We start from the raw sequence: 22,676 nt of genomic DNA, 5'->3' as shown, positions 1-22,676 counted from the left end.
CCAAGGGCCATGAACTCTCTCTTTTGGGATATATTGGGATATTTGGGATATATTGACCGCCCCAAGCCATAGATGTAATTGCTTTCCCCATAGGACACCCCCCGGGCCATATATTCCCCTTTCAGGGTTATATAGCCCCCTCTGGGCCATATATTCAGCCCTGCCCCAGAGCACCCCCAAATCTACCCCCCAAAGCTCCATCCTACAGCCCCTCCAGCCCCCAAACCTCAGCCCATAGCCCAACCTCCCCCCCCTTCCCCCCCCAAAGAGGAGCGGGACGCAGGGCAGGGGGTTGCGGTTGTCAGAGCGTTTATGGGGGGCTGCCGGGGGGGGCGAGCGCCTGCAGCCCCCCCAGCGCCTCGGCGCAGGCGCGCACCAGGGCGCAGAGCTGGGCGCTGCCCTCGGCGGAGGCCGTGCGGGGCAGCTCCCGCGCCGCCCAGCCCAGCTTGTCCAGCACGGCCGCGCGCGCCGCCGCCAGCGCCGCCGCCTCGGGGGGGCCGGGGGGGGCCCCCCGTAAGCCCGTCGCTGCCCCCTCGCAGTGCTCGGGCCGGGGGGCGGCCGGGTGGCGCGGGGGGGGCGGGGAGGAGGCGGCCGCGGGCTCCGGTGCTGCGGGAGGGAGGGAAGGGTGAGACCCCCCCAGCCCCATTCCCAGCCCCATTCCCAGCCCCAGCCCCCTCAATCCTGTCCGAAGCGCCCCATTCCCAACCCCTCATCCCCAGCCCCCCAACCCCATCCCCAGTACCCCCATCCCCCCATTCCCAGCCCCACTCCCAGCCCCGTCCCTACCGGTGCCGCCGTCGCAGTCCAGGTCCTGGCAGGACACGCAGTAGAGCTTCTGGTCCTTGTCCTGCAGCAGGATGGTCTGGGGGGGGGGTGGAAGGGGGGGCACACGGCAGGGGGAGGGGGTCAGCACGGCCTCCACAGCCCCATTCCCAGCCCCACAGACCCAACCACGGTCCTGCCCCAGAGCCATGAACCCAGCCCCACAGCTCTGAATCCCAGCCCTGGATACCTAAACACAAGATCCCCGTGCCCCCTGCCCGACCCCACAGCCCATCCCGTAGCCCCGAACCCAGCCCCACAGGTCTGAATTCAGCCCCACATCCAGCTCTATAGCCCCGAACCCAGCCCCACAGCCCATCCCACAGCCCCACATCCAGCCCTATAGCCCCGAACACAGCCCCACATCCAGCCCTATAGCCCCGAACCCAACCCCGCAGCCCCAAAGGCTCCGTTCCCACCCCATAACCCTGCTCCCAGCCCCACATCCTCGGACACGCCCCCCGCGCCCCCCATTCCCAGCGCCGCCCCGTCGCGCACCCCGCAGTGGGGGCAGCACCGGCCCAGCATGCGGTACCCCCGCAGCAGCAGCTGCCCCATGGCGCGGCTGACCCACTCCTGCCGCTCCCGCCGGGCCTCCAGCTCCGCCGCGGCCGGGGCCGGCTCCGCGCCTGCGAGACACGAACAAGGGGGGGGGACCGGTTACCGGAGCCACCGGTCACAGCAGCCACCGGAAGGGGGGGGGAGCCCGGGGGGGTTTCGGAGGGGGGGGGTTCGGAGGGGGGGGTCACGGGGGGGGGTGGGGGTCGCGGCCGCCGCCGCCCGCACCCGCGTTCAGCGCCATGGTCGCTGAGGAGACGGCGACGCGCCGGAAGTGACGTCACGACGCAGGAGCCTGGCTCCAAACGAGCGTCCGGGCGGAAACAAAACATAAAGCGCGGGCGCCAAAAAGGGTCCGAGGGTCCGAGACCGAAACGGGGCCGAGTCACCCCCGTGACCCGGCGCGATGGTTCCGCCTGGAGGGGGGGGTGTGCAAGCGTTGCGTGACACCCCCCCAACCTCAGCCTTGGCCTGAAGTGAGCCCCCCCCCCCCCCGAAAGGACCAAGCGGACAAGGAGAGTCAGTGAAAACCTTTATTTTGCTGGAAAATGGGGGAAAAAGGTGAGGGGGGGACACCCGTGGAGGGAAAGGGGTGTGAGGGGGGGTCCCAATCCATGGGGAAGGGGCAGCAAAGCCCCGGGGGGAGTGAGAGGGAAGCTCCGTACAAAAAGGGGGCTCACGGGCTCCGTCCGAGGCCGCCGGACCTGGAAGAGAGCAGAGAGGTGAGAGAGGGGCCGGGGCCGCCAGCGGTGCTGGGGGGGGAACGGCCGGCCGGACAGACAGCGGGACAGACGGGGACGCGGCGGTGACGGTGGCGACGGTGCCCGCTCCGGTGCAAGAGAAGGGGGGGATCCGCGTTCTCCCCCCCGCAGCCCCGGTGACGGGAGAGGGAGCGCGGCGGCGGCGGTGACGGCGGCGGTGGCCCGGGGCACGTCTGACCTGACGCGGTGGCGTCCCAGGGAGGGGGCCTCCAGCGGCAGCGGCGGGTCCCCAGTGCTCCGCGGTGCTCCACCGCGGCGGTGCCTCCTGCCGGGGGAAGAGCCGTCACCCGCCAGCACCAGCAGCCCCAGACGGACCCCGACGGCCGCCGCGGTGCCCGGTATCAGCCGAGCGTCCCCAGTGAACACCGCGGCTGCGGGTGGGAGCCGAGCTCTGCCGTCTGTAGCACCGGGGCTCCGGCAGCGCTCACCTCTGGCTCAAAAGGCAGAGTACCGCGCTCGCTCCCCGTAAGGGTCCCGCTCGAACCGCTGCATGTCGTAGAGGGAGGCCCGGGCCACCGAGGAGACCGGCGACAGCTGCCCACGCTCGTACGTGTACGCCTCTCCGACGGTGGTGGCCGCGGCGGCCGTGCGGCGCAGGGGGCTTCTATCCCGGGTGTAATAGGTGGAGGAGGCGGCCGCCGCGGCGGCGGTGGCGGCAGCGGCGACGGCGGCCGCCGCGCCCGGGGTCGGCAGCAGAGCTCTATCGTACGCGTCTAAGGTGGTGGGGATGCGACTGGCCATGGCTGTGGTGGCGGCCATGGCCGAGGACTGGACCTGGGAGTACTGGGCGTACTGGGAGTACTGGGCCATGGTCTGCTCCGCGTAGGCGTCGTACGCAGAGGCCGTGGCGTAGGAGCGGACGCGGTAGCGCTTGTAGTAGTCGGCCATCCCGCCGTACGCCTCATCGTAATACACGGTCTCCCCATAGCCCGCGGTGTAGGGAGTGCGCACGGCTCCGTTCTGCTCGTTATAGGCCTCGGCAAAGTCCGCCACTTGCCCCGGGCGATCTACCGGGCACTCCTTAGACCAGTGCCCTTCCTTCCCGCAGCGGTAGCAGCCGCTCTTGTCTCCCATCCCGGGCGCCGTCCGCAGCCGGCTGGTGGACAACTGCACGCGCATCCGCTTGCCTTGAGGAGAGAGACGCGAGAGGGGAGAGGCTCTGGTTAACCCCGGCACCGGGGAGTGCGGCCGGCACCGGCCGGCACCATGCCCCGGGATCCCCGACGCCGCTGCGGGCGGGGGGGAGTCCGCACCAGGGATCCCGCAGCACCCAGGGGCTCGCCGCGGTTCCGGGCAGCGCTGCAGAGGAGCTGCCCCGGCAGCACCGGGACACGGGAACGCACCGACACGGCAGCGCCGGGCGCTGTCAGCTCGGCACCGGGGCCTGCCTGCGCTTCTCTGGCTCCCGTTTTCCCTCTATTCCCCTTTTTTCCTGCCCCAGATTCCCACCTGCTGGCGGCAGCGAGCACCTGGCGGGTCCCGCCTGTACCACGAGCCCAGGGAGAGGCGCCAGGCGTGGGGCTGGCGCCAAAGCTGCCGTTCCGGGGACAAATCTCCTCATTTCCCTACAAACCACGGCGCCGCCGAGCCGCAGGACAGCGGCCCCGGGGACACCCGGGCACGGGAGCAGCGCGGCGCTGCCGGGAGCGCCGGCCCCGGGACACGGCTCTCTCTGAAGCCCCACGTCAGCTTCTTGCCCGCCCGGAGCCGCGTTCCCCTCACGGCATCAGGCACCGCGCGCGAGCAGTCCCCCGCGAGCGGCGGCAGATCCGGCTCCGTGGCGACGGAAGCCCCTCACGGAGCAGCACCGCGGCGGGGCCTCCCCCCCCGCAGCCTCGGCTCCCGCCTGCCCCGCTCAGCCCGGCGCTGCCCAGCCCAGCCCCGGCGCGGATCACCTTGGAACTCGGTGTTGTCCAGCCCGCGGATGGCCTCCACCGCGTCCTCCGCCCGCTCCATGTGCACGAAGGCGTAATCCTTGACGATGTCGCACTCGATGACGGGGCCGTACTCCTCGAACTTGGCGCGCAGCTCCAGGTTGGTGCAGGCGGGGCTGATGTTGCCCACATGCAGCTTGGTGGAGGCCTTGCTCTTGTTCTTGCTGGCCTCCACGTTGATGCAGACGCCGTGCAGCTTGTGGTGGTGCAGGTTCCGGATGGCGTCCTCGGCCGCCGTCTTGTCCTCGATGTGCACGAAGCCGTAGTTCTTGATGATGTCGCACTCCAGCACCTTCCCGTACTGCTCGAACAGGGAGCGGATCTCCTGCTCCGTCGCCTCCCGCGGCAGGTTCCCGATGAACAGCTTCACCATCTCGAACAGCCTGGCCGGGGGGGGGGGGGAGCCGCGTCTCACCGGGAGGCTCCACCGAGCGCCCGCTCCCTGCAGCCGCGGACCCTCCGCTGCCCGCCCCGGGCCCACGGAGCCGCGGGCGAAGCGAGGGGCGCCCGCGCGCACCCCGGCGCTGGGACCCCCCCACCCCGCGGAGCCCCCCCCGGCCCGGCCCCGCGCTCACCGCGGCCCCGCGCTCCCTCTCGGCGGGACGGTGACGGCGACAAAATGGCTCCGGCCCCGGCTTCGCTCTTTGTCCCGCCCACCGCGCATGCTGATTGGCGGAGATGGGCGGGACGGCGCCAAACGATTGGCCGAGAAGCCACGGGGCACTGCGCCAGGGAACGTCACTGTCGGCGCGCGCCTGCCCGCCCGGCCTGCCAATCGCGTGTCTCGGCGCGCCGGAGGTGGGGCTTCCCCGGGCACGTGACGGCAGCGGTGGCCAATCGCGGGCGGGGGGCGGGGCTGTGGCCTGGCGGTGCCGCGGAGCCCGGCGGGGTCGGAGCGGCCGCAGCGGCGGAGCGGGGTCAGCGGGGCCGGGGCCGGGCGGAGCGCGCAGGCAGCAGACACGCGGAGCTCACCGGGAACACCCGCCCTTACCGGGACCCGCGGCCCCGCCGCCACCGGGGCGCGACTGGGACCAGGCCGGGACCGACCTGACCCAACCGGGCCTGCCCCGCCCCCTCTCCATGGGAGCCCTGCACCAGGCCCCACCCCTCTCCTGGAGCCCCGCCCCTTCATCGCAGGCCTCTCACTTTTACCCTTAGTTCCGCCCCCTTAGGCCACGCCCCTCCCTGCACAGCACCGTTGCTCTTCCCGCCCTTAGCCCCGCCCACCGGTCGTCGCTCCGCCCACTCTGACCATAGCCCCGCCCCTCCCGCCCTTGGCCCCGCCCCTCCACCCCTTAGCCCCGCCCCGGGCCATGTCGGACTCGGTGCTGCTGCTGCGGCGGGTCCGGGAGCGCAGCGCCGGGGCGGGGGAGGCGGCACCGGCCGGTCCCGTGGGGGGGCCCGGGCTGGTCCCATCGCCCCGGCGCAAGCGGGGCCGTCGCCGCCGGTTCTACCCGGAGCACCGGGTGTACCGGGCGCGCTGCTCCTTCCTGGACCTGAGCGAGGAGCAGGTGCTGCGGCGGTACCGGCTGGACAAAGCCGCCATCGCCGGGCTGTGCCGGGAGCTGGGCGCCGACCTGGAGAGCCTGACGGGCCGCAGCCACGCGCTGCCGGTGGCCGTCAAGGTGACGTCCGCCCTCACCTTCCTGGCATCCGGCTCCTTCCAGACAGCCACACGCGACAGCACCGGCATCAGCCAGTCGGCCATGTCCAACTGCCTGGCGCAGTTCCTGGAGGCCCTGCAGCGGCGAGCGGCGCGGTACATCACCTTCCCGACACCGGTGCACCCCGGCACGGCCGCCGGCGCCTTCCCCGGGGTGCTGGGCCTGGTGGGCAGCATGCACGTGGCGCTGCGGGCACCCTCCGAGAACGAGCCCGCGTACCGCAACGCCGGCAACTACCACTCCATGAACATGCAGGTGGTGTGCGACGCCGCCGGCACCATCACCAACGTTGTGGCCAAATTCCCCGGTTCTTGCCCCAACGCCGCCGTCCTGGAGAATTCGGCCTTGGCTCGGCTGCTGGAGGGGGCTCGGCCCGACGGCGCCTGGCTGCTGGGTGAGGTGTGGGGCAGAGGGATGGCCTGGGGGGGGGACAGGACCTGGGGGTCTGGGGGGATTTGAGGCTCTGGGGATGACTTGGGGAGCTGGGGGATGCCAGAGGGTCTAGGGGTGACCAGAGGGTCTCAGGGATGATCTTGGGGTCTGCAGGTGACTTGGGGGCCTGGGAGGTGATTTGGGGGTCTAGGGAAGACCCGTAAGTCTAGGGGAGCCCTATGGGTCTGGGGACCACCAGAGGGTTTAGGGGTGACCCAGGGATCCCAGTGGAGACCTGAGTGTCTGGGGATGACCCGGGGGGTCTCAGGGGTGACCTGTAGGTCTGGGTGCAACCCTCAGACCCAGAGAACCCCCAAACCCCAGCGGCGAACACCCAACTTCCCCACTGCATGTGCAGCCCGTCACCCCACGGCACCTTCCCCGGGGGTCCCCCCTCCCCTCTGACCCCGTGTGCCCCCGCAGGTGACCGGAGCTACCCGCTGAAGCCGTGGCTGATGACACCGATCGCGGCGCCGCGGGGCGCGGCCGAGGAGCGCTACAACGCGCTGCACCACCAGGCGCTGGCGGCGCTGCGCCGGACGCTGGCGCTGCTGCGGCTGCGGTTCCGCTGCCTGGACAAGGGCAGGGGGTGTCTGCAATACGCCCCCCAGAAAGTCTGTCAGATCTTTTTAGCTTGTTGTATCCTGCACAACATCGCCCTGCGCAGACACATGCCCCTGGAGCTGCCCGAGGGGAGCCCCCTCCCCGAAACCGAGCCCGAGCTCCCGCTGCCAGCGCCCCCCGGGCACATCTCCAGCGAGGCCCGGGCCGTGCGGGCCCGCATCGTGCAGCAGGTCAAGGACGGGCTCGGCTGAGACCCCCCACAAGACTGGGGGGGGCTCTGTCCCTCTTGGGGACACCTGACCCTGGCTTTGTGTTGGCCACTGGTTTTGGGGGACATGAGAGTGGGGGACAGCCCCAGCCCCTGCATGGGGGCGTCCCCGTTCCTTACAAGGATGGGGGTCCCCCTATTTGCTACGAGGGGTGTGTCCCCATTCCCTAAAAGGATGAAGAGGGGGGGTCCCCTTTCTTCCCCTTTGCTGTGGGGAGGGTCCCCCCCCCCTTCCCAGCGAGAAGGGAGTCCCCATTCCCTACAACATGGGGCTCCCTTTGTTTGCTATGAGGGGGGATCCCCATTCCCTACAAGAAGGGGGTCCCCCTGTTTGCTGTGAGGGGGGTCTTTTGTCCCCTACAAAGACAAAGAGGGGGGTCCCTGTCCCTCCAGGAGCTGCTGTGCCCCCCGTTCAGCACTGACCCCTCCTTACCCCCCAATTTCACGCTCGTTTCGGGGTGAATAAACATATTTTTTCAGCAGTTGTGCCTGGACTGGGGGTGCTGGGACTCCCCCAAAAGAGGGGAACACCCCGCAACGCCCCCTCCTGTGCTTTATTGACACCCCGGCACGTCAGCACCCGCCGGGGCGGGGGGCCGGGGCGGGGTCCCCCCCAGGGCAGCCTGGAGGGCCGCGGCGCGCCGGCGCTGCTGCAGCCGGTAAAGCATCTCCACCACGTCCCGGCGCATCTTCTCACCGTAGGGACGCCCCCGGAACGTCACCGCGTCCCCGAAGCCCTCCCGTAGGCACCGGAACGCCTCCGCGAGCCGCTCCTCGCAGCGGGCCAGCGCGGCGTGCAGGCGCCCGCGGGCCCGCGCCTCCGCCGCCCGCGCCGACACCGCCGCCGGGCCGCGGCGGAAGAAGCGCCCGGGGTCGGAGCCGTGTTCCTCCAGCTGCTCCAGCTGTGCCAGCAGCAGCTCCCGCCGCAGGACGCCATCGGCTGCCGCTTCCCAGGCCTCCAGCGCCGCGTCCAGCCGCGCCAGGGCCTCGCCGGTGCCGTACTTCACCGCCATCGCCAGCCTCTCGTGCTCCGGGACGCCCAGCATGGCCCAGAGCCGGTGCAGGCGGCTCTGCAGCTGCGCCAGCTCCACCGGTGCCTGCTCCAGCAGCACCGGCTTCCACAGCCCCTTCTCGTGCGGCTCCACTGGCGCTGGTTCCAGCAGCCCCTTCCCACACGGCTCCGCTGCTGCCGGGACCCGCTGCGGCTCCGGGGCTCCCGCCGGCCTCTCCTCACGGCGCAGGTGGAAAATAGAGTGGAGAAAGTCGGAGCCGGTGGCGGTGACGAACTCGAGGTAGTCGTCGAAGAGGCGGCCGGGCTGCCGCTGCCGCCGGGGGTGCCGGAGCCGCGGTGTCCCACCGCCGGTGTCACCCGGGGGCAGCAGATCCGCGGCGGTGGCTGCGGGTTCAACCAGAGCCTCCCCGTGGAACCGCAGCCGCTCGCTGGGAAGGGCCTTGCCCAGCTCCCGGTACAGCTCCCGCACACCGAGCAGGTCGGGCCCGGTGTCCGCCGCGATGTCGCAGCCCAGCGGCGGCTGCAGCCGCAGGGACACCTCATGGCAGACGCCGTGGCCCGGTGCCACCCGAGGTCTTGTTGTGCCGGGGCGCAGCGTCAGGGGCGCGCTGCGGGTGCCCGCCCGCCGCGGCGGCGGCACCGGCGGCTGCAGCGCCCGGAGCCGCTCCTCGGCCCCGGCGCGGCGGGTGAGCGCGGCCAGCAGCGGCGGGAGCCGGCAGCCGCCGCTCGCCCTCCTCCGGTGCTCCGTGTCCGCTCCCGCCAGCCGCCGCAGAGCCGGGGGGGGTTCCGCGCCCGGTGGGTCCCGGTGCGGCACCGGGGAGAGGCGTCGAGGAGGCGGCGGCGCCGGGTCCCCGCTGTGCTCCGGCAGCGCTCGGTGCCGCCGCGGGACCCGGGGCTGCGGGGGGGGGGCGCCGGTTGCTCCGGGGGTCCCTGCGCTGGCGGGGGGGGTGGTGCGGGTCAGCACCCGCAAAACGGCCCCCGGGGGGGGTGGCCGCGGGGAGGGGGAACGGGCGAAGGGGCCCCCGCATGGGAGGGATGAGACCCCCCCAAGGAGAGACCCTCTTCGCCCGTGTCCCCCCCCCGGGACCCCCCCGACCGGCAGCGCCCCCCCCCGGGACCCCCAAACCCGGGTCCCGATGAGACCCTGCGGCCTTACCACTCTGTTGCCATGGCGATAGAACGCCGGAAGTGGTTCTAGCGCCAAATCCCTCCCCCCGTTCAACGACTCCACTTCCGGTCCTCGGCCATGGAGGTCCGGGCGCCCCAGCGGCCTCGCGAGTGGTTCCGGGGGCGGAGTCCGCGGCCATGGCGGAACCGGGAGCGAGCGGGAGCAGCTGCCGGGTCAGAGCCGCTCCGCGGGGCTGGCGGGGGCAGGGCTGGGGCGCGGGAGCCGGGGCTTGGGGTGCGGGGCCCAGGCCACGGGAGGCTGGGGGGTGCGGAGCCCGGGTTACAGGAGCTTTGAGGGTGCGGAGCCTCTTGCGCAGCACTTTTAGGGGTGCAGAGCCCTGGTTACAGCAGTTTAGGGCTTGCAGGACCCCTTTCAGGGCAGTTTTAGGGGGCGCAGGACCCCTTTCAGGGCAGCTGGGGGGGGACAGAGCCCCTTTCAGGGCAGTTTTGGGGTGCAGGACCTCTTGTAGGGCAGTTTTAGGGGTGCAGAGCCCCTTGCATTGCAGTTTCGGGGTGCAGAGCCCCTTGCAGTGCAGTTTTAGGGGCGCAGGAGCCCGTTCGGAGCAGTTTTCGGGGTGCAGAGCCCCTTGCAGAGCAGTTTTAGGGGTGCAGGACCCCGTTCGGAGCAGTTTTCGGGGTGCAGAGCCGCTTGCAGGGCAGTTTTAGGGGCGCAGGAGCCCGTTCGGAGCAGTTTTCGGGGTGCAGAGCCCCTTGCAGGGCAGTTTTAGGGGTGCAGGAGCCCGTTCGGAGCAGTTTTCGGGGTGCAGAGCCCCTTGCAGGGCAGTTTTAGGGGTGCAGGAGCCCGTTCGGAGCAGTTTTAGGGGCGCAGGAGCCCGTTCGGAGCAGTTTTCGGGGTGCAGAGCCCCTTGCAGGGCAGTTTTAGGGGTGCAGGAGCCCTCACGGGTGCTGCTCCCCCGTCCCCACAGCTGGAGTTCGCGGTGCAGATGCGGTGCCAGAGCTGTGCAGACGCCGTGCGGGCAGCGCTGGAGGGAGCCCCCGGTGAGCCCCCGTTCCGCCCGCGCCGTGCGGGTCCGTCCCCCCCCCGCCCTGAGCCGGGGCCGTCCGGTCACTCGGGTGCCCCCCGCAGGCGTGCGGCTGCTGGAGCTGCGGCCGGAGGCGCAGTCGGTGCTGGTGGAGACCACGGTGGCTGCGGAGCGGGTGCGGGAGCTGCTGGAGCGCTCCGGGCGCCGCGCGGTGCTGAAGGGAATGGGGGGCTCTGATGACGGTGAGTGGGATTTCGGGGTGTTGGGGGGGGACGGGAGGGGTTTGGGTGCTGATGCGTCCCCCCACAGCGAGCCTGGGGGCGGCGGTGGCCGCGCTCTCGGGCCCCGGCGCCGTGCGGGGTCTGGTGCGGTTCCTGCAGGTCTCCCCAACGCGGTGCCTGGTGGATGGAGCCGTCGATGGGCTCCCGCCGGGCCCCCACGGGCTCCACGTCCATGAATTCGGGGACCTCTCGCAGCCCTGTGACAGGTACGGCAGCGGCTGGGGGGCACACGGGCACCCCTCGGCGCTGAGGGTGCTGGCACCTGGGGTTCACCCCCTGTCTCCCCCCTTTGCAGCTGCGGGGGACACTTCAACCCTGATGGGGAGCACCACGGGGGACCCCAGGATCAGCACCGGGTAAGCCAGTGGCCATGGGGTTGTGGGGGGCTCCCAGACACCCCCTGAACCCCCCTAATCCCCCCCTCGCCCCACTGCAGCACGCTGGGGACCTGGGGAACATCTGGGCCGATGCTGAGGGCAGAGCCAGCTTCCGCATGGAGGATTCACGCCTGAAGGTGAGGCTGGGGGAGACACGGAGGGACCCACAGCTGTGCCCCACGGCCATGGCAGGGGTCCAGACTGCTCCCCATGGCTGTGAGGGGATCTGATCCCAGTTCTATGGCTGTAAGAGGGGGTCCAGGCTGCACCCCATGGCTGTGGGGAGGATCTGACCCTGGTTCCATGGCTTGGGGGGTGTCTGGGCTGCACCCTATGGCTGTGGGGGAGGTCTCATCCCGGTTTTATGGCTGTAGGGGGGGTCCAGGCTGTGCCTAATGGCTGTGTATGGGGTCTGACCCCAGTTCTGTGGCTGTGGGGGGTGTCTGGGCTGTGCCCCACGGCTGTGGGGAGGAGGTCCAGCCCCATCCATGCAGCTCTGGGGGATCCTGAGCCCCCTTCAACGCCCCCCCCCAGGTCTGGGACATCATCGGGCGCTCGGTGGTGGTGGCCGCGGGCGAGGACGACCTGGGCCGGGGCTCACACCCCCTCTCCCGGGTGACGGGAAACTCGGGGCCAGGGTAAGTGCTTTGGGGGGACTTAGGGGTGGGTCCGGGGGGGCTGCTCATGCCCTCACCTCTTGTGACCCCCCTTTCCCCCCACCCAGGCTGGCCTGTGGCGTGGTGGCCCGCGCAGCCGGCCTCTTCCAGAACCCCAAGCGGGTCTGCTCCTGTGACGGCGTCACCCTCTGGGAGGAGCGGGACCGGATGACGGCGGCTACCAGCCCCACGGCGGCCCCGATCCCCCACCTCTAGGAGCAGCCCCGGGCCAGCAATAAACGCGAACTGGCTCCGCAGCCTCCGCGGCTTTGGCGGGCGGGACCGGGGGCGGGGCTGCTCCTCCCGCGGTGCTCGGCGCTGCGCACCCCGCGGAGCGGCCGCGGCCCCTTTAAGAGGGGGCGTGGCCAGAGCAAGGGGGGCGGTCCCGGGGTGGGGCTTAGGGAGGGGACGTCGCCCAGGAAGGCGGGGCGGGCAGTGGGGGGGGGCGTGGGCGCGTGCTGTTGCGCATGCGTAGTGCTGAAGGCGCGCAGCCGTTGCGCAGGCGCGGGGCGCGCTCGCGCCTCCCGCTCGGCGCTGAGGAGACGCCGCCATTTTGTGGGGCCGCCGCTCGGCTGCGCTCTGCGCCCGCCGCCGCCATGCGCCCCGGCGTGAAGCTCTTCGTGGGCAACGTGCCCGAGGAGGCGACGGCGGAAGAGCTGAGCGAGCTGTTCGCCGGCACCGCCGGGCCCGTGCTCGGCATCGCCCTCATGAAGCAGTTCGCGTTCGTGCACCTTCGCGATGAGGCGGCGGCGGCCCGCGCCATCTCCCAGCTAAACGGGCACCAGCTGCACGGCCGCCGCATCGTGGTGGAGCCCTCCCGGCCGCGGCCCACCAACACCTGCAAGATCTTCGTGGGGAACGTGTCGGCCGCCTGCACCAGCGGCGAGCTGCGCTCGCTTTTCCAGCAGTACGGCACCGTGGTCGAGTGCGACGTGGTGAAAGGTACCGGACCCGCCGCCGCGGACGGGGCTCCGCACACTCGAGCCCCGTTCGCCCCCTCCCCGGGGCCGCCCCGCAGCCCTCGCCGCTGGCTCGCCGCTCTCCTCCGTCCTCGGAGCCGCTCCGGCCCCGCTCTCGGCTCGGGTGACCCGTGTTTCGTCTGCCCGCCCCCCCCCCCGCCCCAACCCGCCCCCGGCGCGATCTGGCGGTGGCGCCGCGCACCGAGCAGGGCGCGGGGGCCTCCTGCAGCCCCCGCCGGAGCCGGGCGAGCCCCCCCGGGCTCCCCAGGGCCGATCCGTGTCCCGTTAACCCCCCCCGGGCGTGCTCGCTCCAGCCGGGCCGCGGCCTCCATCACCGCCTCTCCCGTTTGCGGGCGGGGTTAACCCGCTGCCGCCTCCGCGGCTCTTCCCGCCGCGGCTGCACCTCCACAGCCCCGCTCCGGCGCGGAGCGATCGCTCTCCCTGCCGCAGGGGTGGGAGAACCGAAGCACATCGACAACGCGCTGTAAAACCGCGGCTCCGGGCCCCTGCAGCACCGAGTGCCCGGGCGGGCGGTGTCACGCGGGCCACACGGACCCTCCCCGAGGTCCCTGTCCCCGCCGGCTCCTCCCCGCGGGAGGGTGATGCTGCTGCCTCTGCTCTCTCGTCCCAGGTCCCAGCTTTCCAACGGAGCCCGTCAGAAACTGCCCCAAACCGGGGCCGGAAGTTTCTGGTGTCCCTTTGGCCGGTGGCCCCGATTTGTGGGGTTCCCCCAGAGAGGGCTGGGGGGGGTGGGGAGGTGACATCCCCTCCTGAGGCTGCCGGAGCGGGATACGTGGATGTGGGATGGGAGCCAGGGAGGGCCGGGATAGCGGAGCAAGGGGGGACGTGCAGGAGGTGGGGGAAGCGGTGCTGGGGGTTAGCCAGAGCTGGAGGTACCGGGATGGAGTTTGCGGCACCCCCGTGCTCGGGCTGCCCTGGCTGAGCCGTATGGCAGCCTTCCGGCCACAGGCTGAAGCGGGCTGTCACCGGCGGTGCCGGTCACGGTGCTCCCTGACCCACGGCTGCAGGGGGGACGCCGCAGGGTTGCCGAGAGGAGCCGCTCTTCAGTCCCGTGCCGGCCTCCCGGACCCGTCGTGCCACAGGGATCCCCCCCGGCTGCTGTGGCGGCAGCTGAACCCCAACCCCATGGGCCTGGTGCGGGCACGGTGCGATGGGGAGAGCCGTGCTGGGGGGCGGGCAGGGGGGGATCTGCTGTCCCGCCGCAGACCCGGCACAGCCGCTCCGGGTCCCGCTTCTCCCACTCCTCGCCTTGCTCTCCATCTCCTTCCACTGCCTCTGCTTCGGGGCCGCGTCGTGCCGCTCGCCCGGGGGTGCGGTGCCGCTCGCCCGGGGGTGCGGTGCTGCAGGTTGTGCTCGGGTGCTCCCCTTTCCTTCACCCCCTGCCTCTCCCCCTCTCCTCCCCGGCCTCTCTTCTCCCTCTCTCTTTCTCCTGCCAGAGACTCGGTGTCTCGGTGGGCACCGGCCCCCTCTGGCTTTGCTCTGCTTGTCGCCGGGCCGGCCCGGCTGAGCCCCCGGGGCTCTTCGTGCCCACGTGCCGAGGACGGGTAGGGAGGAGCCGTGGTGCCGCAGGGCCGGGTGCTGAGCTCTGGGGGTGCGGGTGAAAAGGGGGGGAAATGGAGCAAACCAAAGCTGTGCCGGGGTGTCCGGGGGCCACCGGGCGGGTGGCTGGGCACGTTAGGCTGTGCCCACATTCACTGTGGGGTGGAAGCAAATGAAGGTGGTTCCGTGTCTGCTGCCTGAGCAGTGGAGCGGGGCCAGTGGAGCCCGTCCCAGCGCCTGTCCCGCTGCTGCTGAGCCGCCAGGGCCCTGGCGAGGCTCCGTAAGCGTTCAACCCTGTAACAAATTGTCTTTTCTCCCCCCCTCACTGATAACCCTCTGTCTGCTGCTTTATCAGACTATGCATTTGTTCACATGGAGAACGAAGCAGATGCAAAGGTTGCCATCGAAAACCTTAACGGGAAGGAGGTGAAGGGGCGCAGAGTGAACGTGGAGCTCTCCACCAACGTCCAGAAGAAGGGCGTGGGCCAGGCCCTGCCGCCCGCCCTCGGCCTCGACAAGACCAAGAGGATCGGCCTGGAATACCGCGAGAAGTTCCAGCCCAAGATCGAGGGCTTCGACCAGCAGCGCCGGGCGGCCGACGCCGCCTTCCCCTCGGCCGCCAGTGCCGGCTACGCGGCCGCCTCCTCCCTGTATGATTACCAGCAGCGCTTCGGCACCGGCGGCGCCGGCAAGTACGAGGCCTTCGAGGCGCAGGCCAGGCCTGCCTCCCCCTCCTACTTTGGGAGGGACCGCAGCCCGCTCCGGCGCTCCCCGACCCGCACCGGCTACGCGGCGGTGACGCTCCCCATGACGGCGCAGCCGGCGACTTACCGCGCCCAGCCCTCGGCCTCGCTGGGGGCCACGTACCGCGCCCAGCCCTCAGCCTCCCTTGGCGTGGCCTATCGCCCGCAGCCCACCACTGGCCAGGCTGCTTCCTACCGTGCCCAGCCCTCCGCCTCGCTGGGCAGTGCCTACCGCTCCCAGCCCTCCATCTCCCTCGGCGCCTCCGGTGTGCAGCCCACCGCCAACTCGCTCGGCTCCTACGGCGCCCAGGCCCCTGCCTCCTACGGCGCGCAGCCCGCCGCCTCCCAGCTCTCTGGCTACGGTGTCCAGTCTGCCGCCATGGTCTCCTCCTACGGGGCGCAGGCCGCCTCCGGCTACCCTGCTTCCTATGGTGCCCAGGCCGCCGCCGCCGTTGCCTATGGTGCCCCGGCGGCTGGCCCCACTGCTTCCTACGGTGTCCAGGCCGTGGCCACGCATGTGGCCTCCTACAGCACCCAGCCTGCTGCTGGCTACGGCACACAGCCCATAGACGGCCATGCTGCTGGCTACGGCGCGCAGCCCGGTGCCACGCTCTCTGCCTCCTACGGCGTGCAGGCCGTGGCCACACACGTCACCTCCTACGGTGCCCAGGCGGTGGCTGGTCACGCCGCTGCTGCCTACCAGCCTGTGCCCGGCCACTCAGTCTCGTACGGCGCCCAGCCGGCACCCACGCTCTCGGCCCCCTATGGTGCTCAGCCTGTTGCCGGTCACTCTGCTGCCTATGGCACCCAGCCCGCCGCCAACCTGCCCTCCTCCTACGGCAGCCAGTCTGCCGCCACCGCGCTCTCAGCCACCTACGGTGCCCAGGCGGGCTCCTCGCTGGCAGCTTACGGCAGCCAGGCCATCAACGCCTCCTACAAGGCGCAGGCTTCCGCCCCGCTGACGGCTGCGTACCGGGCGCAGCCCTCTGGCTCCATGGCGGCGTCCTACCCTGCGCAGCAGCCCTCCTCCGCGTCGCTGGCGGCTGCCTACCGAGCCCAACCGGGCAGTGCCTACGACGGGCCGAGCCAGCTGGGGCAGCCCGCGGCCTCCTACCTGGGCCTGTCGCAGGCTGCCGTCGCACCGCCCTACGAGCGCACCCGCCTCTCTCCACCTCGCAGCGCCGCCTACGATGACCCATACAAAAAATCCTCGGCTATGGCTAAAAGGTACGGCGCCGGGCCGGGTACCGGGCGGCCGCGTGGCGTGCTCTGTGCCGCCCTGGTGGGTGCCAGTGCCCAGCTCGGGGCTTAGTGTCAGCTCCGACGTGTGGAAGGGTGGGTGCTGTGTGCCGGGGAGGTGGCGATGGGGCTTCGTCTGGGGCAGTAGAGCCGGCGGTGGGGATTCCTGCAGCATCTGATCCGTGCCCGGTGCCAGCCCGGCGGTGTCGTGCTGCCGCAGCGTGTCCCCACGCAGGACGCGGTGGCTGCCGGTGGTGGATTTGGGCGCTTTGCCCTTCGTTCACCACGTGTCTCTTCTCTCGAGCAGGTACGGCTCCGAGCGCCGTCTCTCTGACCTCTCAGATTACCGGCGCTTAGCAGACTCGCCGCTCGCGTACCGCCGCTCGCCAACAAAGTCCCCGCTGGATTACCGCCGCCTCCCGGAAGCGCACGCCGATTACGCCCGCTACTCGGGCACTTACGGCGATTACCTGCCTGCCGCCCGCGTCCACTCGGGCTACCAGCGCCGCCTCTGAGCCGCTGCCCGCGGGCAGGCTGTGCGCGCCACCCCCCCGGCACGGCTCGGTTCTGGCTCTCGCCCCCCCGGGGCAGGACGGTTCTTTTTTAGCTGCTTTTTCCTTTCTCTTTTTTGGAGTCGTTTTAGAAGGATCCATGGTTACGGTTGGAAAGCGGGTGCTGGGTGCCGGGTGTGCGGTTCACCGTCCCCTCCCGCCGTAGCGTGGTGGCACCGTCTCTTGCGGCCCAGCCAGCTATCAGCACCGGTTATAACCCAGGCAGTCGTTGCCACCGAGCAGAGCCTGTGCTCTTTTATACCACGAGTTCCCCCTTTTGGGGTTCATTCCCCCTTTGGCAGTGTCAGTCTGCGGCAGGGCGCCGGCTCGGCGCAGCACCGAGGTTTTGTATGACTGTAAATAAACGTTGGGCTCTTCAGCGTTTCCCAACCGCCTCCTGTTTGCTTCTTTCCCTTCCCCGGTGCTTCAGGGGGCCCGGCAGCGCCATCGGAGAGGGCTTTATAACACTGGCACTGGCTCCAACCGCCTCAGAGGACCTGGCTTTGTGCAGGAAGCGCCAGAGCTGCTGGCGGACTCGGAGCACAATCGGTGTTTTGGCTGCAGCAGGAAGCGCCATAGCACTGCATTGCTGGCCTATGCCACAGCACACACACACCGGTGCCGGTGCTCCAGCCCTCACCCCGTGCCTCGTGTCTTTTTTTGGGTGAGAAGAGCTGGTTTTAGGAGCTGAGGCTGCGTTGGTGAAGCGGGGTCGGTGTTTGCTCCGGTTGCGTGTGTGTGGCACCGTGCCCTCACCGTTCCTATCACCACAACAGTACCCAACAGTGCCGTTGTCCCTCCCCCCGAGCTGGTGCAGTCGCAGTTGTGCCACGGGGCGCTTGGTGACCGCACTGGGAATGAGCTGCACAGAGGGTCTGACGCTTCTCCCCTCCTTTTCCAGGGCAGGCGCCAGGGGACGTGCACCCGCTGACGGAGGAGCCACGGGTGAGCGCACAGAGGCAATGAATGAGGTGGAGTGACCCTGGAAGCGGCGGGTGACAACGGGCTCCCAAACGGCCGGGAAGTGGATGAAGGCAGGACCCTGGCTCTAAGCAAGCACAGAGAGACGGGGGGAGCAGCGCAACAACGAGCCCCTTTAGGGCACTAACGAGGTTCATTCACAGGTAGCTGCAGAGGTGCTGCCTGGGAGGGAGAGGAGGAGGAGGAAGCACAGCGGGGTGCAGGGGTGCAGCTGCCCTGCATAGGGGCACCGAGATGAGAGCCAGGGGTCGTCAAACCCCAGCCACTGCTTGTTCGCAGGGCAATGTGTGGGGCTGGGGTCCTCCCCAGGCTCATCTGCCCCTTCGTTTGCAGCACGGACCCTGCAGGGACCCCGGCTGGGAGCTCCTCAGCGCAGGCAGGGCCGCAGGCAGCACCGGTAAGTCCAGGAGGTTCTGAGCTGGTGTAAGTGGGGGGGAATCGAGTCCAGAGAAATAAGTGGGGCCGGAGCCAGGGGGTTTGTTAAAAACTGGAGTTTATTTTACCGGGCAGTGGGGCTGGGGGACGCTAAGTGCCGCGGGGCGAGCTCCACGCACAAGGCTGGCCCTCCCGTGCCGGTGCGGCGCGGCGGCCTCACTCAGCTGCGGCCTCCAGCATTAAAAAGCTACGAGTGGATTATTCACCCTCTTAAAAAATAAAGAAAAAAGAAAAGAAGAAAAATAATAATAATAAGGAAGGAGGCTCCAGCGAGAGCTCCGCGCGGGCGGCAAAGCAAAGCAAAGCAAAGCTGGCGCTGCGGGTACGGCTACGGCTACACTCGCTCAACCACCTGAGCCTAGACCAGCTAGGGGGGGGAACAGGGGCCCCCGAACTACCTGAAAAGCAAATCCTGACCACAAGAACGGAAAAGCTGGGCGGGGGGGGGGGACACGACAGGGAAAGGGCTCAAACTACTCCTGACCAAGCTGAGAAGAAGCTGAGCGTCCGTTAGGAACTGACTCGTTGGCTGAGCCCGGCTGGGAGCCCGGCTGGGAGCCCGGCGCAGCCCGAGACGCGCGGTGCCGATTCGGTGTGCGACGGGAACCCGACGTCCAGCCGCAAATATCTTACCTGAAAAGAGAAAAGCAGAGTTGGCGCAGGCGCCGGGGTGGTGCCGGGGACCGTGCCGAGCCCCGGCGCAGCTTCCTGAGACACACTGGAGTCCTGGCGTGGTGCGGGGGGCTGCTGGGCTGCAGCACTGCACCAGGATCGGGGCCATCCCGGCAGGACCCGTGCCAGGGCAGTAACCCGGCCGGGGGAGGCTTTTACCAGGCAGATCCCGGGAGCGCCGTCCCGGGCAGGAGCGACTCCCAGGGAATCCGTGTGGCAGCCACAGCACACAAGGCTGGGGGCTCTGTGGGAACCCCCCACCCCACGGTGGCTGTGCCAGCACGGCACACAGGCTCAGCCCTGGCTGCGGAGGGATTAAAAGCAGCAGGAGCCGCGAGGGAGAGCGACCCACCGGGACTAACCAGCTCCACGAGCAGCACCGATTGCCACGGCACGTCCTCACCAGGCAGCGCATCCAGAGCCAGCGCCTGGGCTTTAACGCCCGGCAAGCCCTGGCCTTGCTTCACCACAGCCCTTCATCGCGGCTCACACAGAGGCGCAGACGCTCGACCGGCACAACCAGCGCCTGGGGGGCCACAGCCCCCCCGTTACCGCAGCAGCCGGGGTTCCCCCTCCCGCCGCGCAGCAGCCGTGCCAACACGCTCACCTCCGGCTCAAAAGGCAGAGTACCGCGCCCGGTCCGCGTACGGGTCCCGCCCGAACCGCTGCATGTCGTAGAGGGAGGCCCGGGCCACCGAGGAGACCGGCGACAGCTGCCCACGCTCGTACGTGTACGCCTCTCCGACGGTGGTGGCCGCGGCGGCCGTGCGGCGCAGGGGGCTTCTATCCCGGGTGTAATAGGTGGAGGAGGCGGCCGCCGCGGCGGCGGTGGCGGCAGCGGCGACGGCGGCCGCCGCGCCCGGGGTCGGCAGCAGAGCTCTATCGTACGCGTCTAAGGTGGTGGGGATGCGACTGGCCATGGCTGTGGTGGCGGCCATGGCCGAGGACTGGACCTGGGAGTACTGGGCGTACTGGGAGTACTGGGCCATGGTCTGCTCCGCGTAGGCGTCGTACGCAGAGGCCGTGGCGTAGGAGCGGACGCGGTAGCGCTTGTAGTAGTCGGCCATCCCGCCGTACGCCTCATCGTAATACACGGTCTCCCCATAGCCCGCGGTGTAGGGAGTGCGCACGGCTCCGTACTGCTCGTTATAGGCCTCGGCAAAGTCCGCCACTTGCCCCGGGCGATCTACCGGGCACTCCTTAGACCAGTGCCCTTCCTTCCCGCAGCGGTAGCAGCCGCTCTTGTCTCCCATCCCGGGCGCCGTCCGCAGCCGGCTGGTGGACAACTGCACGCGCATCCGCTTGCCTTGAGGAGAGAGACGCGAGAGGGAAGGCATCAGTGAGGCCGCACCGAGAGGCTACTCACAACCGCCGGCACCAGCGGGACGGGACTGGCCGCAGCCCAACCCTCGCGGCAGGGAGCAACCCGGCGCAGGAGGAGCCCACGATGGGCTCGAGCGGGAGCCGGCCACCGGCCACCCGACTTACCAGGAGAACACCAGCAAGACCAAGCGCTGCCCGCGCCAGGCTAAGCCAGGCCGGGCTCTGGTGGCTCCACCAGCTGACAACTACCCCGGCACGCAGCCCAAGAGGGCTTTTTGCCAGCTCCCGGTGGTGCTGCCGCAGCAGCCCAGGATCAGCCCGCGGCACCGCTGGCCCCCTACAAGCTTCCCGCCGGAAAACACTCCCGCCAGCGGCGGCAAGACGGATTCAACACCGGACAACCCCAGAGCACGGCACGAGGCAAGCCAAGCGCAGCCGCGGCACTTGCTGGTCCCACGGATGTCACCGCGGCCAGGGAAGCTCCGGATGCAGCTGCACCATCCCGGTGGGAGAAGTAATGTTGGGGAACACCCGGAACGGGGGCAGCGGGGTTTGCTGAAACCCCCGGCTGAAGCACCAGACACGTCCCTGACGCCCCGGCCGGCCGAAGAACACGCTCGCCACGAGCTCGAATCCGGCCGCTCGGCCCCGGCTGCCAGCAAAAGCTCCCGCGCCGGGACGGCGAGAGCCCGAGCGAGAGATGCCGCGTGCCGCCGGCACCGGGGCCGCGGCCGGCGCGGGATCGGGCGCCTCCGCTCACCCTCTTACCAGGCAGGGCAAGGCTACGAGGGCGGGCGGCAGCCTGGCTTCACGCCGCGCCGTCGGCACAAGAGTTGGGACTTCGCCGTCGGGATCCTCCTGCGGGGCGGCCGTGCTGGGTTAAGTCAGAGATGGGTCAGTCCCGTCCTCCCCCAGCCCCGAACACCCCTGCCCTCGCTCCGGCACCGCGCCAGACCGGCCTCCTCATGCCCTGTGCAGCACAACAGGAGATGGGATGTGGAAGAGAGACCAAAAACCAAACTCAAAAACCCCGTTTGCACTTGATTGCAGTGAGGGGAAGGGCGGGCGAGCCCGGCGGGGCCGCCGCTGCTGCTGCTGCTGCTGCTGCTGCAGGCCCAACCTGCGCAGCCAGGGCTGCAAGAGGGAGTGAAAACATCTAATGGGAATAGCGGGAATCCTCCCAGCCCAGCCCCGGCGCGGATCACCTTGGAACTCGGTGTTGTCCAGCCCGCGGATGGCCTCCACCGCGTCCTCCGCCCGCTCCATGTGCACGAAGGCGTAATCCTTGACGATGTCGCACTCGATGACGGGGCCGTACTCCTCGAACTTGGCGCGCAGCTCCAGGTTGGTGCAGGCGGGGCTGATGTTGCCCACATGCAGCTTGGTGGAGGCCTTGCTCTTGTTCTTGCTGGCCTCCACGTTGATGCAGACGCCGTGCAGCTTGTGGTGGTGCAGGTTCCGGATGGCGTCCTCGGCCGCCGTCTTGTCCTCGATGTGCACGAAGCCGTAGTTCTTGATGATGTCGCACTCCAGCACCTTCCCGTACTGCTCGAACAGGGAGCGGATCTCCTGCTCCGTCGCCTCCCGCGGCAGGTTCCCGATGAACAGCTTCACCATCTCGAACAGCCTGGCCGGAGGGGGGGGGTGTCAGTGCTGCCGCGGCCGTGTGTGCGCCCCCCCCCGGGACCCGCCTTGTGTCGTGGGGGGGGCCCTGACCCACATCCCTGCACCCCCCGCAGGGCAGAGCCCCCAAACCCACCGAAACACCCTAAAACACCCCAAACCTCTGCACGCCCCCCCCGGCGCTCAGCCCCGCTCCTCACCGGGCCTTTGTCTCCCCAACATCCCCCCCTCCGAGGCCACCGCTCGCCCCAGCGGGCCGGGCCCAGCCCCTCCCGCTCGCCCGGCCCCCCCGCGGCGCTGCCCGCCCCGTGCGCTCCCCCAGCGGCCCCCGCTCCCCCCCCCCGGTACCGGCGCCGCCGCGGCCCCGCCCCCACCTGCGCCCCGTCCGCCGCGCTGTGCTCACAAAATGGCGGCGGCGCTGCCCGGCTCGGGCTCCGCCCCCCGCGCCCCCATTGGTCAGCGCCGCGGCTCGTCAGGCGCCCGGCCTGGCCCACGGAGCAGTCGCAGCCAATCACGGGCGAGCAGGGGCGGGGCGGTGGAGCGGTCCATTGAGGACTCCGCGCGGGGGGGACTGGGGCGGCCCATTGCTGGCGGGCGGGGCGCTGGTGGAGCCCCAGCTGGTCCCAAACCCTCCCATCCCGTGCCCAGCCCAGGTCCAATCCCATCCCAGTCTCACCCTATCCATAGGCCGATCCCACTCGCAACCTCATTCCATCGTCATCCTTTCCCCATCCATCTCCATCCCATTCTAATCCCATCCTATCCCTACGTCAGTCCCGTCCCCATCCTATCCATCCCATTCTAATCCCGTCCTATCCGTACGTCAGTCCCGTCCCCATCCTATCCATATCCCAATCCCATTCTCAATATATCCCTCATTCAAACCCATCGCATCCTCGTTCCAATCCTATCCCCATCCTATCCATGCCTCAATTCCATTCTCAACCCATCCCTTCCACATTCCATTCCCATCCCAATCCCATCCCACCCCAATCCTAATCCCATCATCATCCCATCCTATCCCCATCCCCCTTCTGTCCCCGTTCTACCCATATCCCAAACCCATTCTCAACTCATCCCACCCCCATTCCCACCCTGTCCCTATCTCAAT

General features: G+C 69.9%; 6 protein-coding genes across 26 annotated transcripts; 3 read left to right on the top strand and 3 right to left on the bottom strand.

The window, feature by feature from the left end:
• Positions 1 to 292: 292 nt before the first annotated feature.
• On the bottom strand, positions 293 to 1,670 carry ZNRD2 (zinc ribbon domain containing 2). Of its 2 annotated transcripts, none has more exons than XM_030502100.1 (4): positions 1,609 to 1,670; positions 1,321 to 1,451; positions 787 to 862; positions 293 to 606 (listed from the first exon to the last, which is right to left on the bottom strand). In XM_030502100.1, exons 1-4 carry the CDS (start codon positions 1,622 to 1,624, stop codon positions 311 to 313), a joined length of 519 nt encoding a protein of 172 aa, XP_030357960.1. In that variant the 5' UTR covers positions 1,625 to 1,670; the 3' UTR covers positions 293 to 310. The 2 variants fall into 2 exon arrangements, with proteins under 2 accessions (XP_030357960.1, XP_030357968.1); XM_030502108.1 differs by having other exon boundaries at positions 1,393 to 1,451.
• Positions 1,671 to 1,899: 229 nt separating this feature from the next.
• On the bottom strand, positions 1,900 to 4,751 carry LOC115614768 (RNA-binding protein 4B-like). 3 transcript variants are annotated; one of them, XR_003993844.1, is made up of 5 exons: positions 4,651 to 4,751; positions 4,037 to 4,458; positions 2,570 to 3,268; positions 2,320 to 2,406; positions 1,900 to 2,084 (listed from the first exon to the last, which is right to left on the bottom strand). XR_003993844.1 is itself a non-coding variant. In XM_030502083.1 (4 exons), exons 1-3 carry the CDS (start codon positions 4,737 to 4,739, stop codon positions 2,577 to 2,579), a joined length of 1,203 nt encoding a protein of 400 aa, XP_030357943.1. In that variant the 5' UTR covers positions 4,740 to 4,751; the 3' UTR covers positions 2,063 to 2,406; positions 2,570 to 2,576. The 3 variants fall into 3 exon arrangements, 2 of the variants coding, with proteins under 2 accessions (XP_030357943.1, XP_030357935.1); XM_030502083.1 differs by having other exon boundaries at positions 2,063 to 2,406; XM_030502075.1 differs by having other exon boundaries at positions 2,063 to 3,268.
• A 119-nt stretch (positions 4,752 to 4,870) lies between these two features.
• Positions 4,871 to 7,485, top strand: LOC115614751 (putative nuclease HARBI1). 2 transcript variants are annotated; one of them, XM_030502048.1, is made up of 3 exons: positions 4,871 to 5,904; positions 5,995 to 6,133; positions 6,595 to 7,485. In XM_030502048.1, exons 1-3 carry the CDS (start codon positions 5,389 to 5,391, stop codon positions 6,984 to 6,986), a joined length of 1,047 nt encoding a protein of 348 aa, XP_030357908.1. In that variant the 5' UTR covers positions 4,871 to 5,388; the 3' UTR covers positions 6,987 to 7,485. The 2 variants fall into 2 exon arrangements, with proteins under 2 accessions (XP_030357908.1, XP_030357906.1); XM_030502046.1 differs by having other exon boundaries at positions 4,871 to 6,133.
• A 1,765-nt stretch (positions 7,486 to 9,250) lies between these two features.
• CCS (copper chaperone for superoxide dismutase) lies at positions 9,251 to 11,736 on the top strand. Its single transcript, XM_030502061.1, has 8 exons — positions 9,251 to 9,356; positions 10,109 to 10,181; positions 10,270 to 10,407; positions 10,475 to 10,652; positions 10,742 to 10,802; positions 10,883 to 10,960; positions 11,358 to 11,461; positions 11,548 to 11,736. Exons 1-8 carry the CDS (start codon positions 9,321 to 9,323, stop codon positions 11,693 to 11,695), a joined length of 816 nt encoding a protein of 271 aa, XP_030357921.1. The 5' UTR covers positions 9,251 to 9,320; the 3' UTR covers positions 11,696 to 11,736.
• A 225-nt stretch (positions 11,737 to 11,961) lies between these two features.
• On the top strand, positions 11,962 to 18,176 carry LOC115614691 (RNA-binding protein 14-like). Of its 4 annotated transcripts, XR_003993823.2 has the most exons (3): positions 11,977 to 12,421; positions 17,433 to 17,655; positions 17,846 to 18,176. XR_003993823.2 is itself a non-coding variant. In XM_030501928.1 (2 exons), the coding sequence occupies exons 1-2, from the start codon at positions 12,076 to 12,078 to the stop codon at positions 16,335 to 16,337; spliced, it is 396 nt and encodes a 131-aa protein (XP_030357788.1). In that variant the 5' UTR covers positions 11,962 to 12,075; the 3' UTR covers positions 16,338 to 16,921. The 4 variants fall into 4 exon arrangements, 3 of the variants coding, with proteins under 3 accessions (XP_030357788.1, XP_030357775.1, XP_030357766.1); XM_030501928.1 differs by lacking the exons at positions 17,433 to 17,655; positions 17,846 to 18,176 and adding an exon at positions 16,288 to 16,921 and having other exon boundaries at positions 11,962 to 12,421; XM_030501915.1 differs by having other exon boundaries at positions 11,982 to 12,421; positions 17,433 to 18,176.
• On the bottom strand, positions 17,988 to 21,999 carry LOC115614708 (RNA-binding protein 4B). 14 transcript variants are annotated; one of them, XR_003993828.1, is made up of 5 exons: positions 21,940 to 21,999; positions 21,148 to 21,569; positions 20,711 to 20,816; positions 19,227 to 19,925; positions 17,988 to 18,580 (listed from the first exon to the last, which is right to left on the bottom strand). XR_003993828.1 is itself a non-coding variant. In XM_030501994.1 (4 exons), exons 2-3 carry the CDS (start codon positions 21,557 to 21,559, stop codon positions 20,725 to 20,727), a joined length of 504 nt encoding a protein of 167 aa, XP_030357854.1. In that variant the 5' UTR covers positions 21,560 to 21,569; positions 21,940 to 21,999; the 3' UTR covers positions 17,988 to 18,580; positions 20,711 to 20,724. The 14 variants fall into 14 exon arrangements, 9 of the variants coding, with proteins under 9 accessions (XP_030357854.1, XP_030357882.1, XP_030357809.1 ...); XR_003993833.1 differs by having other exon boundaries at positions 20,711 to 20,800; XM_030501994.1 differs by lacking the exon at positions 19,227 to 19,925.
• Positions 22,000 to 22,676: the final 677 nt, after the last annotated feature.

Source organism: Strigops habroptila, chromosome 1 (genome assembly GCF_004027225.2).
Source record: "Strigops habroptila isolate Jane chromosome 1, bStrHab1.2.pri, whole genome shotgun sequence".
NCBI lineage: Eukaryota > Metazoa > Chordata > Aves > Psittaciformes > Psittacidae > Strigops > Strigops habroptila.
The sequence above is the reverse complement of the archived record's forward strand: the minus strand, read 5'-3'. Positions and strand labels throughout refer to the sequence as shown.